The 12,639-nt window shown below is 33.6% G+C and overlaps 1 protein-coding gene across 1 annotated transcript; it reads right to left on the bottom strand.

The window, feature by feature from the left end:
* Nucleotides 1-5,989: 5,989 nt before the first annotated feature.
* LOC136973256 (TATA box-binding protein-associated factor RNA polymerase I subunit C-like) lies at nt 5,990-8,421 on the bottom strand. The gene has a single exon (XM_067267971.1). It carries the CDS (start codon nt 8,306-8,308, stop codon nt 6,035-6,037), a length of 2,274 nt encoding a protein of 757 aa, XP_067124072.1. The 5' UTR covers nt 8,309-8,421; the 3' UTR covers nt 5,990-6,034.
* Nucleotides 8,422-12,639: the final 4,218 nt, after the last annotated feature.

Genomic DNA, 12,639 nt, shown 5'->3' with positions numbered 1-12,639 from the left:
GAATCAATAGAAGAAACTTTTCTTCCTCGTTTTTTATATCCTTATACTTGTTCCGATACTGGATCCATCTATTAACAAATGCTTTTCGAAACGATGGAGATACCGCAGTGTTATCAGCAACATATGAATGATCGATGGTTTTCATCATTGCATTTGGCTCTCTCATCGAGGAATGGGTTCTTCTTTTCTGTAATCCCAAGGAAAATAACGTTAATTTATTTTATTTTAAGATAATATATAGTATTAATATATAATTAAGAAAAACAATAGTAGAACCATGTTAATTTATTCGAATGCCGTAGTGATTTTTATACAAACCTCGATTTGTTTCTTCATAAAGTTTAGAAGTTTTTGTTTCAGTGTCGAAGAAATATTATTTCTTCTGACTTTAGGTTCGTTTTTGTTGTCATTGAATGTATTAAAATCAAAAGTCTTCTCGACTTTCGAACGAGTCATTTTATTGGGATGTTTTGTCTCATATCAATGTTTTCCACTCAATAAGCAAAGAACAAAAATTAACTTCAGATAAATCTGAACCATATTCATCAAATCTGTAATTTAAAATTTACAACAAAATTTATTTTTATTTAAATATTTATAAATAAAAAAATCTGAAAAAATGCTTATATCGTATCTTCAGTACTTAAAATGGAAATATAATAATTATTAAAATAATTTATTTAAATATTTGTATTTGTAGTCGTAAATTTCTTAAAAATCCTTTCTTCATTCTTGAGAATTGCTGCTATACACAGAACAACAATTAATCATAATGAAGTCTGTCTGATTTTCATCTTAATGAAAGTTTTCTTCCAATCGGAGGCAATGAAATGCCTCGTCTACTCCATATTTAACAATAAAAGTATGACACAAAAACATTCAGCAATTGATTCATTAATAAAGATCAAAACACTTACAAAATTTAATTGAAATATTAACTCAATATCAATAAACTTAGAAAAATCGCTTTCCAGTTCGCACTTACTCGACCTGTAACAAAGCAGAACAATAAACTAACAATAGATTCTAAAATACAGTGGTGCCTCGTATAACGTACGCCTCGAATAACGGACGCTTCGAACAACGGACTTTCTGTTTGGCCGTTACGTGACTCGAGCAACGGACTGGCTGCGAACAACGGACTTTCTGTTTGGCCGTTACGTGACTCGAGAAACGGACTGGCTGCGAACAACGGACTTTCCGGCATAATTGGCGACTGCTCCATGGGTGCGTTAGTGTTTTCCTAACATACTAAACAAACGTAACCGGAGACGTAGTAGCGGAGCTCTGCGTCTCCGCTACTACGGGAGTGCGCTGCTGTTTGTAGGCATTTAGGAACGACGGTGAAAGAAAGATGGCAGCGCTCGCACTATCGATAGTATCGTGATGGAGGAATATATAATTCTAAAATATGAGCTTTTAAAGGCAAAAGAAGAGTCCCAATTGTAAAATTTAACCATAAAATGGATTATTTGTTGAAAGAGCATTCAAAATAGACACGAAAAAAATTAGAATGCCGGCTACCATTCGAAAAAAATTCGTAAAGACACTTACATCACCGCGTGCACTAACTTGCGCTTTCACAATTTTTAAATTTTCGTTCATAAAACCACATAATGGACCCGGAAACGAAACTATCTGAGCCACGGAAGACGCCATGTTGCTTTTTACCGTAAACTACTGCTACAAGCGGCCGTTTTTGCCGTTCGACGGCGCGCACTCCCACCAGAATTTAAGAACGCGTTCCGCAGGAATTTTTAAACGGATGTCGCTCGCGCTGAGTTACGCGGAGGAATAAAAAAAACGCACCCCATGTTCATTTTTTTCTGATACAGTACGGTTATTTTATGCTGCGGAACGAATTAGATGTTTTAACATGTATTTCTATGGGAAAATGCGTTTCGTATAACGGACGTTTCACTTAACGGACGTGCGCCTGGAACGGATTAAGTACGTTATATGAGGCACCACTGTATTGTGTTTTAACAATTATGAAAAATGAAATATGTTCGAACTTTATTGAATTTTATTAATTAATGCGGTGTTTTTTCTATTTTAAAAAACTATTTTCTCACTGTGGGCACTAAAAAAAAAAAAAAACATTCTTTAGCAGCTTCTTCACCATTATGAGTTTGGCCAGACCCATAATGAGCTGGAAAGGACAGGTTCCGACATATTCGGGACCCGAAAAATTCCTGTGGTTTTTCGAGCCGTCCAGATTTGGGTTTGATCCCAGATCTTAATATCCCATAGTTTTTAATATTATAATTACACATTTTGGCGCTCTTAATATTTATTAAAATGAAAAGAAAGACACTCAGTTTTCTCATGGTGGGTTTGACCAAGTTCACATTGAGGTCAACGGATGATGATGATGATGATGAGAGGGACCCGGCATACTACGAGTATATCCGAGATAGACTGACTATTTATGAAAAATTCTCGAGGCTTTTCGACTGCCCAAATTCGATCCGGTGTCTAGAAAAGTAGTCAAGGGCAAATTCTCTGGGCTTGCTTAGTACGTGCCGCATGCTTAAAAATTAGTAAACTCAATGCCAGCATGTCATGGTGTCTTTTGAACTTGTGGCTGTCCACCAAGTAATTTTATTTAAATGATGTCTTCTCATTAGAGGGAAAAAACACACAAAAAATAACTAAAGTTTTAAGATATTCTTGTATTACAGGAGTTTGTTTCTTGTTTTCCAGATTTGGAATAATGTAAAATTATTGATTAATAATAAAACATTGTAAAGTACAATTTTGATGGTGTAAAACAAATTACATGTAAAAAAATTAATCTTGGATTTATATTTTTGGTGTGTTTATAAGAAAAAGGTGTTTTGTTACCAGGTGCAATACAAACCACATTCTTTAATCATGGATGGAACTCTTTAATGGAATGGAATTCTTTAATCCTAGAATATACATAGCCTGTTTTTTAATGAAACTGTCTAACCTTATACTTGGAACAGTTATTTGTTTCTTGACTGAAATCAGTGACAATACAAATAAATGTGTTTAAAAAGGGTCTAAGTAAAGTGTGTATTAGAAGACAAGACTGCTCTAGTAGCTTAACTGATTAGAACATTCAGTGTATTATCAGAGGATTTGGATTCAGATTCCATCTAGTAGCCAAGAACATTCTTGACCTTGGTATTATTCTTTCATAAACATCTCAAACATATTAGGATTTATATTTGGATATTAATTTCAGCCACTCAATTTTTACACAAAATAAACTAATTTATATTTTGATAAAATAAAGTCCTGTTTGACAAACAGTAGTGTCATGCTGTATTTCTGCACATTTGAGCTTGTTCTTACAGATGGGGCAAAATTGGCACTATACTCTGCAAAGTGCCTAAAACTCAAATTTAAAAAAAACTTTTATAATGTATGAGGCATTTCTTTTATTTTTAATAAGTTACCACAGATGCCACTGAAGAGTTACTGTATCAGTGCATTCATATTTAACTTATAGGAGCACTGCATTGTAATCAATACAAGTAGGCTCACCATAATATTTTTTTCTCAAACCGGAACAATTTTGAGAAAATACTCACAATAGAAAATAAAGCCTACTAGGATAAGTACTGTACCTATGATTGAAAAGGCTAAATAAAGTAGTTGTTAACAAAAACAATGAGTTAAAAGCAATTTTTAATAACTCAACTAAACATATCTTATTATTAAAAAGTTATTAAAATTTATCACTAGTGTGAACTTTCTTTAAAAATTTTTTGTCACTTAAATCGGTACATTTAAAATATGACAATATATTTGAGAAAGTTCCTATTGCTTGCCATATGGGCGTGTTTTTTTTTTATGCAGCACTCAAGAAGCACTTTACAGCAAACACACTGAATCCCGTTTCTAAATGGTTTGTGATGTCATTTCGCTACATTTTTACTATGTAAAAAAAAACGCCCTATGTTTCTTACATTTCAAGTGATTTTTAATGTTTAAACACCCACCATGAGTTACTGAAAATTCTGAAAAGCACAGTTCATATTTAACTTCGTCAATACGATCATAGACTTTTTTTCAATCATCAGCAAACACAGGTTTCTTTTTGGCATTTTGGAGATTAAATTAATTTAATGTACCGGTATAGTACAAAATAATCACAAATGCTGACTAGCAATTTGAACCCGACTAAGTTTAACGCAAAATTTGATAGCGCAACGTTGTTCCACAGAATGATCCATCGCATTGTGTTACATTAACTGAAAATGGGGTTCACGGGAATGAACATCTTCAACTGCTGGCAGCTTGGAGGCAAACGAGACCGGGCGGGTTTTGAAGCTAACACCCCACGCTACCTAGCGCAGCAGGTTAGAACTAGCTATGGTGTATCGTCGCATCATGAAAAAATTGGTCGCATTACTTATGGAACACACCCTTGTATAACTGTTTTCAAATATTTCAAATAAGAAATGCTTTTCCTTTTCCCATTCATATGAAGCTGATGATTCAAACTTGTGTGTGTAATTTATTCAGTAAATTCACATATTTATTTATATAATACATCAACTGCGATAAAACAACCATATGTAATAACATAAACTGACATGCCAAAAAATTAGAGATAGCAGCACAAGTAATGTTGTTCCCTTCTACTCTTGGGGGAAATGCTTTGAGCTGGGACATTTGCATGTGATGCCATAGGTACGATACTTATCAGTTACATATGAACTTAGCTAGAGTAGTAATGGGCTTTGTAAAGGATTTATCACCATTTGATCACGGACAGATTGTTGGAGCAAGAAGAATGGGTCACTATATCAGCAAAGTGGCCAATGTTCTTGGATTTTTTTGTGAAACATCTTCAAGGGTTTACCAGGAATTCTTATATTCCAGACAGATGATAGCAGCACATGCACAGTGTGGTGCCTGTAACTGATGCAAAAACATGACTGCTGGCAGCTACTCAGGTTAGTAACAATGCAATGAAGAGCAACTCTGCACCAAATCACACCAGACTTCAACATGGGTACTGCCGAACCCATCAGTCAATGCACTGTGCAATGTACACTGCATTCCTTGGTTTGGTAGTTGCCAACCCACTTGGGTACTATCACTAACATTCAGGCATCAGGTAATGCACTTGGGCTAGAAAACATCAAAATTGGACAGTGGATGATGACCAGCACTATGTTGTGTGGTGAGATGGATCTTGTTTTCAGCTCTTTAGAACTAATGATCATGTTTGTATGTGGTAATGACCATATGAAGCCATGGATACATCATGTTGGCAAGTTGTTGTGCAAGCTGGTAGTGGCTCTTTCCTGGTTTGGAGTTCATTCTGTTGGCATGAACAGGGACCAATGGTAACACTGCAGTTGACTTTGACAGGTGCAACATACACTAATCTTGAGACAGATTTTTGCACCTTTTTATGCTGGTTTGAACCAGCATGTTAATGTTACTTCCCAAAAGACACTGGTGGTACTGACATGGTTCGAGGTACACTTGACACATTTTCAGTTACTTCCTTGGCCATCTTGATCACCTGATTTGAATCTTGCAGAGCATTTATGGGACACTATGCAAACATTACTCTGTGCCTTGTAGAACTATCCAACAAATGCAACTGAATTATGGAAAGCCATTGAACATGTCTGAATTATCTGTACAACTCAAGACACTTCATAGTGTGTATGCCACATCATGTAGCCACTGTTAATCAGGCTCATGGAGGAGCTACACATTACTAAGTAGATGTAATTTTTTGACACCAGTTTATAACACATTTGTGTATTTTTGTGTTGTAGTTTTATTCAAATAACATTCAATATTTCTTAATTTTTTTTTAGTTGTATCCTCCCTTGCTAAATTTGTGGCTGTATCACTAATTTATTATATTATGTAATAGGTTGCAATATAAAAATTCACTCATAATTCTTAAGTGATTTTAAATGTATTGATTTAGCCTACTTTAAAAAATTATAAAATCAACCTTCACTCTTTTTGAATAAATAGTCATTCATTTAAATATATAAAATACTTTATTTTAAATCACCTTGTCTATTATTTAAAAACCTGCTACAAAAGAAACTTTTTGTGATCGTATTTTAATCCTTTCACCACCAACTGTTGGAATTTCTTGACTAGGAGGAATTATATCTTCCATTTCATCATCATTAATCATACTTTCATTCAAAAGATTACTATTATAACTGTTATCATCACAAGAAATATTATAATTGAAATTAGAATCAGCTTCAACGTCATTTCTGATAGGAACTGTAGTTTCTTTGAACCATACATCATACATGTCTTTAGATAAAGAATCCATTTTTTCATAAGGGGGAATTTTACATTTAAATGAAAATTGTTTATTGCACAATGAAGGTAATTTTTTGATAACTGTTTTATCATCAAAGGAAGCAAATATAGATTTACTATCTTCTGTAGATATATTACAGGATGGACATATTTCTTCATTACTGAATGTTGTACTTTTAATATGACGACAGAATTTGCAATGTTTTGAAGAAATACAATTATCTATAATATCATTTATCTGTTCAGAGCAATCAACTACTGAAAATGGTTCCCAGGATGAATCACATTTTGCATTAGAAATTTCATTTAATGATGCTTCTTTTATCCACCAATCAATATCAGACATTTCAAATGGACCTGTAAATACACAACTAGAATCAAATTGCTGTTCTGTTTTTTCCTTTAGATTCCAAAAATGGTCTTGATAAAATATATCACCTACAGACGATAGTTGAAAAGTCACAAACCCATTATCATGCATTGTGCTACAAGTTCCAATTAAAGGCATCGAGAGCCGTTGCAAAACTGTATCTTCAGAGATCTTTTCTCTAAATTTTAAATATTTGACTATATCTTTTGGTGTTGAAAGATGCCAAGGAGACATATCTGAAATTGGCTGTATTTGATTGGAAGAACTTACTTGAAAACAACAAATTTGTTGTGGGAGATGTGAACCTAATAATAATTGAATTCTGGAATCATCAATTTTTTGTATATCACAATACATTGGAGAAGAATCTAAAAGATGATTCCATATCAAAATAGGTTTTTTAGGAAAACGTTCATCAATTAATACTAAATGATTCGTAGTTGCTACATAATGATGAAAAGATGGATGTATGTTTAGTCTGGAAAAAGTAATTTCTTCTTTTGATAGAAGAAAAAAACTTTTAATTGGAAACAATTCCAAACATTTGGAATGCTTGCTTCTTATATCAGCAAGACAAACTGTGGTACTATTAGAATAAGATGTACAACGTGGATGTGATCCAAAGTAGCACCCTTGCCAGGAATCCAATCTTTCCATTTGAATCTTAATATTATCATTACATTCTGAATCCCACAACGTTTTATCGTTATCAAAATTCCTAATTATTAAATGTCCTTTTTGAGTACATAATGCATATTCACCCATTATATAGGGACTTAAGGAACAATAAGCCAATTTATCATCTATTATTTTAAAAACAGAATCAATACTTGCACAGTCTGAAGTTATTGATAAAAAATTGCAGCATTCTTTTTCTCGTACAGAACATAAAATTTTTTCTGAGAATGCTTGTGAATATATTTGACATATATTATTATTAACTTTAATGTTTTCTTTAGTTGAATAATTAAAAAATTTATCATCATCTAAGTTTCTACTGAGTTCTGTTATCATAACTTCATTTAGATGTTTTCCTCCTGGATATATTAGTAATGGCATATTATCATTTATATTTATACATTTAACACAATTGAGACATCCTCCAGAATAGAGCCAGTTTTCTTTGGGAACAGGTAACTTTTCAGGCATAATTTCAGCCATCTCATATAATGATTTTGGTACTACAATTTCTTCCTGTTTTATACTGAATCTAGACAACTGTTTCTCAAAATTAAGATAAAACTTTTTGCTGGACTTGCTCTTACTGTGTACAGTACGAAATAAACTATTATAAAATTGTTTCTCTCGCCTGTGTAACTGACACAGCTGTTCACAGCAAGGATCAAATAACTCTTCTAACATATTTGGAGGAGTAAAGGGAAGTGCACATTTTTTTGACACAAAGTTTTTGGTATTTTCATGTTTTAAAACTGACAATAAACAACTATTTTGTCTATTTGATGATCCAGATTCAAAATGTACATCTACTCCAGTGCCTCCATGGTCAGGAATTAAACTGAAGTCCATAACACAGAAAGCACACGAGTGATTACTAAATGTTGACGTATGCCATAAAGGATACAATGCAGGTAAGGTATTTTCTGCCATATTTAACCATTTAGATGATATCAAATATATACTCGTTGGCATAATCCAAGAATATTATATAAATAGCAGCAATAACACTTTAATCTTATAAGGAAACATTCTTTTATAAATTATAAACTATAAATACAATTCAAAACACCCAGCATATGTGTGCAATCACGTGTTTTCAATGTGCCAGATTCTCTTGAAAAGCTTTCCAAAAATATCGAATATATAAATAATTATAAAGAAAGTTTATTATAAACATTTTTTATTTATTAATTTTTAAATTAGAAAAATTTTAATAAATTTATTCTTACGTAATTCAAAATAATTTTTACTTAAAAGGTTTACGGTAAATTGCGCTTAAATTGTTATTATATTGTATAATTTAAAATGTTTAAAACAATAACAAATAACGATAACTAGAGTTCTTGTAATCATTTATATATTAATAACTCATAAAAAATACTTTTGTTGTTAATATGATTAAAACATTTGGGCTATAAAAGCGCCAAAATGTAATTTTTAAACATATTTTTGTCCCTTTATATATCTCTTGCGGCACAGATATTAAAATCGTCTATTATAGGCAACGAGATAGAAATGTGTAGTGTTAGCCGTGGTATATAGAAACAATGTATGTTTGTTGAGGCAATTTTGAGTTCCGGAACTTGGGCAAGGGTTCGGCTTTTGTCATCATAGCAATACGATGGAGCATGTCGCGTCCTATTCTTAACAAGTGGAAAGATCGATTGCTATTTATTATTTTAAATCAATTACTTATTTCTCTTTTGAATTATTCAACGGTTGAAATGTAAATATCTGTGCTTGATATTTTTCTGTGCCGAAATTTCTCATATAAAATCAAAAGCGAAATAAACTTTTCAAAAGTGAAATTTTAATATCACGAAGGAATGCACGTAGACAGAAGTGACAGAGATGTGCAAATGATTAAGTTTGCGTACGTATCGGGTCATCCGATTCCCAGTTTAAGGCTGTAAAAACTAGCAGCCGGCTCCGGCCGTAAATGCTATCAGCGACGGTTTGCGGTTGCCCAATTTTCGAAGAAGCATAGAAAATGCCTCGGAGACCACAGAGAGCTGAATACCACCAGTTAACGGCTGGGAAACGAGACCGTATCCTGGAGTTGCGCCATCTCGGTTTGTCGATGTGCGAAGTTGCCACACGGTTAGACACGACATGAATACCATCCAGCGATGTGTGACACTACGGACACAGAACATCTGCAAACACGCCGAAAAGGAAGTAGATCACACCAGCGCATGGCAGAGCACACAGACTAGCAGATTCACCAAACGGCCGTCGAGACCAGTTTGCCACAACACGACATCCGAAGCTGTCTGTCACTGTCAACGGGTGCATCTCTGTCTGCCCAAACCATTCGCAACAGGTTGCACGAAGGCAGACTGCACTGTGCTTGCAGTCTGACTTCGTGCAATACGAGTTCGTGCAAAGCAACCAGCAACGTGGAGTGCGATTAACTACTCGACACAGCACACATGGCATGGTGTCGTCGTCATGGCAACACGACCACTGAATGGCATTGAGTATTGTTTAAGGATGAATCCCGCTTCTGGGACGAAAGTTGTTTGTTTGTTTGTTTGTTAATTTACGGCGACGCAATACGTGAGCGATCTGCCTAGGGGAATGCCTTCCGGGAGATCTTTTTAAGGATAACTTTCCCCTATTTAGGCGTTACAGAAGTGGAGAAAACCCGGAAAACTCCACGTTGCCAGCCCGTCCTGGCGAGGCGCAAACCCACGACTGAACTCCCACTGTGCAGGGAACGAAACTGCTTGGCCACTGATGTGCCTGTGGAGGAAAGACTGCCATGGATAGGTGTGGGGGTATCTCGGGGTCAAATAGCTCTGATTTACATTTTCGGTACTCTAACAGCAGATCAGTACGTCACATTAACCACACGCTACTGCTGAACCAAAGCCCGACTGCACGTCGTCTGGTGAACTCTCACCAGCTTGAACGGAATTCACATTCTTCCCTGGACAGATCTCTCTCCCATCGAACACATGTGGAAACTCGGAAGCGTTGTTTTAAAAATTCCTGCGGAACGCGTTCCTATATTCCGGCCAGAGTGCGCGCCGTCGGACGGTAAAAACGGCCGCTCGTAGTAATAGTTTACAGTGAAAAGCAACATGGCGGCGTCCTCCGTGTCTCAGTCAATTTCGTTTCGAGATCCATTGTTTTTAAATGAATATTTAGAAGTTATGAAAGCGCAAGTTAGTGCACGTGTAAGTGTCTTCTCGAATATTTTTCGAATGGTAGCCGGCATTCTAATTTTTTTCGTGGTTACTTTAAACGCTCATTTACATTTTATGGTTAAATTTTACAATTGGGACACTTCTTTTGTCTCTAAAAACGCATATTTTAAAATCGTAAATTTCTCTATTACGATACCATCGATAGTACGGCCCCCGGTATCTTTCTTTCTTTTACCGTCGTTCCTAAGTGTCCAAGATCTATAAACATAAGGTCAAGACACCAACGTTCTCTACGGAGCCGCCATTTTGGATAGCAGTTCCGAGGTCACGGTATAGATTTCATGCTATCTACGTGCTATAAACTATACGTTCCTTCGAGTTCGAACCACGGAATTTCTTTTATAATATCAAATAGAGTATTTTTTCATTTAGAGGTTAGGCCTACTCTGACACATAAAAGCTTTAACAACGTATGTTTCAAAATAAAAAGCTACATATGATACAGTGCACGGATAAATTTATATACTTTCGAAATGCAAAATTAGAGAAGAAATTTGGAGATATTTCTAAAATAAAAATATATTTAATTTTTTATATTCACATGCACTTATACATTATTACACAAACTGCAAACAGGAGCTTAGATTAAACATTTTTATGAGTTAAAATTAGATGAAGAGAAAAGAAAACCATTCTCACAAACTTTACATGTTATGTAAAGTAAATTTTCAAAAATATTTGCAAGGAGATAATTTCCTTTATTTAGGAGCTTTCTTATGCATATAAACTAAATTTACTGTATTTATTATTTTTTTTATAAACAATTAAATAAGTATATTTATAAAAATTTTATTAAACAGTAGACAAAAAATAGAAATATCTACTTCAATTTTATTTATTGTTTACTTTATAATAAAATAATTATTAAGCAACAATTACTCAGTAGAATATGCAGTTTGTAGTATGTTACATTATTCTCAATTATTATGAAATATTACATTAAATGGCTGAAAGTTTTAATTTCAATTACTATATTTTAAATTTTAAAGTGTGTTTTAGTCCACAAACAATATTATAACATTTATTCTCTTTAATAAATTAGTTATATTAATGTTTCTGTTATTCTGTTTAATAAGTTACATAATATTGTTATACAACCTGTCAGAAAACTAAAACTTTACAACAAGCAGTCTATAGACTAGTATTGATCTGAGAACTATGTTTTAATGTAATTTAAACAGGGTTAATTAAAACCACTTAAAATGATGCATATTGCAAACATTTTAGAATAAGTGTTAAATATTTAAGCAGTTTATATACTGAATTTTTGTTTTCATCTAACAACATAAAATATTTAAAAGAAATCTCTATTAGTATTGTATCAAAATATGAAGTTATAAAAGCAATATTAATTATAAAAATGCACTAAATTTCAGTTTAAGTTTTCTTATTGAATATATTCAAGCAATCTTGTATGGCTGTTGTTCTCAATAAAACAAAACATCAACTAGAAGAGGAAAATAATTTTCTGTAGTCTTCTAAGCAAGTAATCATTTATTGTATGTGATATTACAAATCTCACAGCAGAAATCTTCACAATAATTAATAAATAATAATAATTTAATTAATATAAATGTTTGAAAAATAATTGAATAGTGAATATTTTTTTGATAATATCATGTGGTTCTTGTGATAAATATATTTTTTTTAATTCTGAAAAGTGATGTTTAATGTACAGTACTAAAAGATTTGTTTAAAAAAACGCTTCTTAAATGTAAGCAGATCATGTTTTTTTCTTAATCATCATTCTACCTGATCTGTCAAATGGAAAACGAAATAATCTTACACCTTTTTCTGTCGAATTTTTACAATTCGGTGCTGAACATCCAACCATTTAAAAAATATTTATATATCTAACAAGAAACTCAACCAATTGAAATCGAAAGAAACAATTAGCTTTGCTTTAGCAACACCGTACACATAACCTGAAACTGATCCAAAATGGCGACTGCCGCGATGCATCTCGGTATCGTGTCTAGACTTTGTAAATGTCCACCAACAGCATCGCTCCCATAGTAGAGGAGACGCAGAGTGACCGCTATTAACGCGCCCTTCGTTTGACGTAAGTTGCACTTGGGACACCTTTAGACA

The sequence above is a fragment of the Centruroides vittatus genome, unplaced genomic scaffold (assembly GCF_030686945.1).
Source record: "Centruroides vittatus isolate TY-2023 unplaced genomic scaffold, ASM3068694v2 contig_1074, whole genome shotgun sequence".
In the NCBI taxonomy this organism is placed as follows: Eukaryota; Metazoa; Arthropoda; class Arachnida; order Scorpiones; family Buthidae; genus Centruroides; species Centruroides vittatus.
The sequence above is the reverse complement of the archived record's forward strand: the minus strand, read 5'-3'. Positions and strand labels throughout refer to the sequence as shown.

Bases quoted from the DNA above. Each gene is read 5' to 3' on its own strand.
- LOC136973256 (XM_067267971.1), bottom strand. From the start codon at position 8,308: ATGCCAACGAGTATATATTTGATATCATCTAAATGGTTAAATATGGCA.